Below are 609 nucleotides of genomic sequence, written 5' to 3'. Positions count from 1 at the left end.
CACCAGAATAACAGGAGATCTATCCCAATCCTCCTTCTTACCCTCCCTCCTCCTATTCCCCATTCTCACCCTCCCTCCTCCTATTCCCCATTCTCACCTCCTCTCCTATTCCCATTCTCCCCTCCCTCTCCTATTCCCCATTCTCACCCTCCTCCTCCTTTCCCATCTCACCCTCCCTCCTCCTATTCCCCATTCTCACCCTCCCTCCTCCTATTCCCCATTCTCACCCTCCCTCCTCCTATTCCCCATTCTCACCCTCCCTCCTCCTATTCCCCATTCTCACCCTCCTCCTCCTATTCCCCATTCTCACCCTCCCTCCTCCTATTCCCCATTCTCACCCTCCCTCCTCCTATTCCCCATTCTCACCCTCCCTCCTGCCTAATCCCCATTCTCACCCTCCCTCTTCGCCTCCCTCAGGAGAAGGCCTGCTCCCCGTGGCGCCCTTCACCTCCATCCTGAACCAGCTGGACGACGCCCTCGCGCAGTACGACCTCGACTCCACCTCCTGCCTCCAGCGCGCCGTCTGCTCCTACGTGGCCTCCTCCGACGCCAGCGTGAGCGAGGGAGACGCCGGGGCCACGCAGATGATTGTCTCGGGACTGGCCAGGT

The 609-nt window shown here is 60.1% G+C and overlaps 1 protein-coding gene across 1 annotated transcript in view; it reads left to right on the top strand.

Annotated features, from left to right (window-relative positions):
* LOC119588988 overlaps window positions 1–609 on the top strand; it is a 14,368-nt gene that overhangs the window by 12,394 nt on the left and 1,365 nt on the right. The window contains exon 8 of the mRNA XM_037937591.1: window positions 418–607. Coding sequence (XP_037793519.1) covers window positions 418–607 — 190 coding nt within the window. The remainder of the gene's footprint in view (window positions 1–417; window positions 608–609) is intronic.

This window comes from Penaeus monodon, chromosome 24 (assembly GCF_015228065.2).
Source record: "Penaeus monodon isolate SGIC_2016 chromosome 24, NSTDA_Pmon_1, whole genome shotgun sequence".
NCBI lineage: Eukaryota > Metazoa > Arthropoda > Malacostraca > Decapoda > Penaeidae > Penaeus > Penaeus monodon.
The sequence above is the reverse complement of the archived record's forward strand: the minus strand, read 5'-3'. Positions and strand labels throughout refer to the sequence as shown.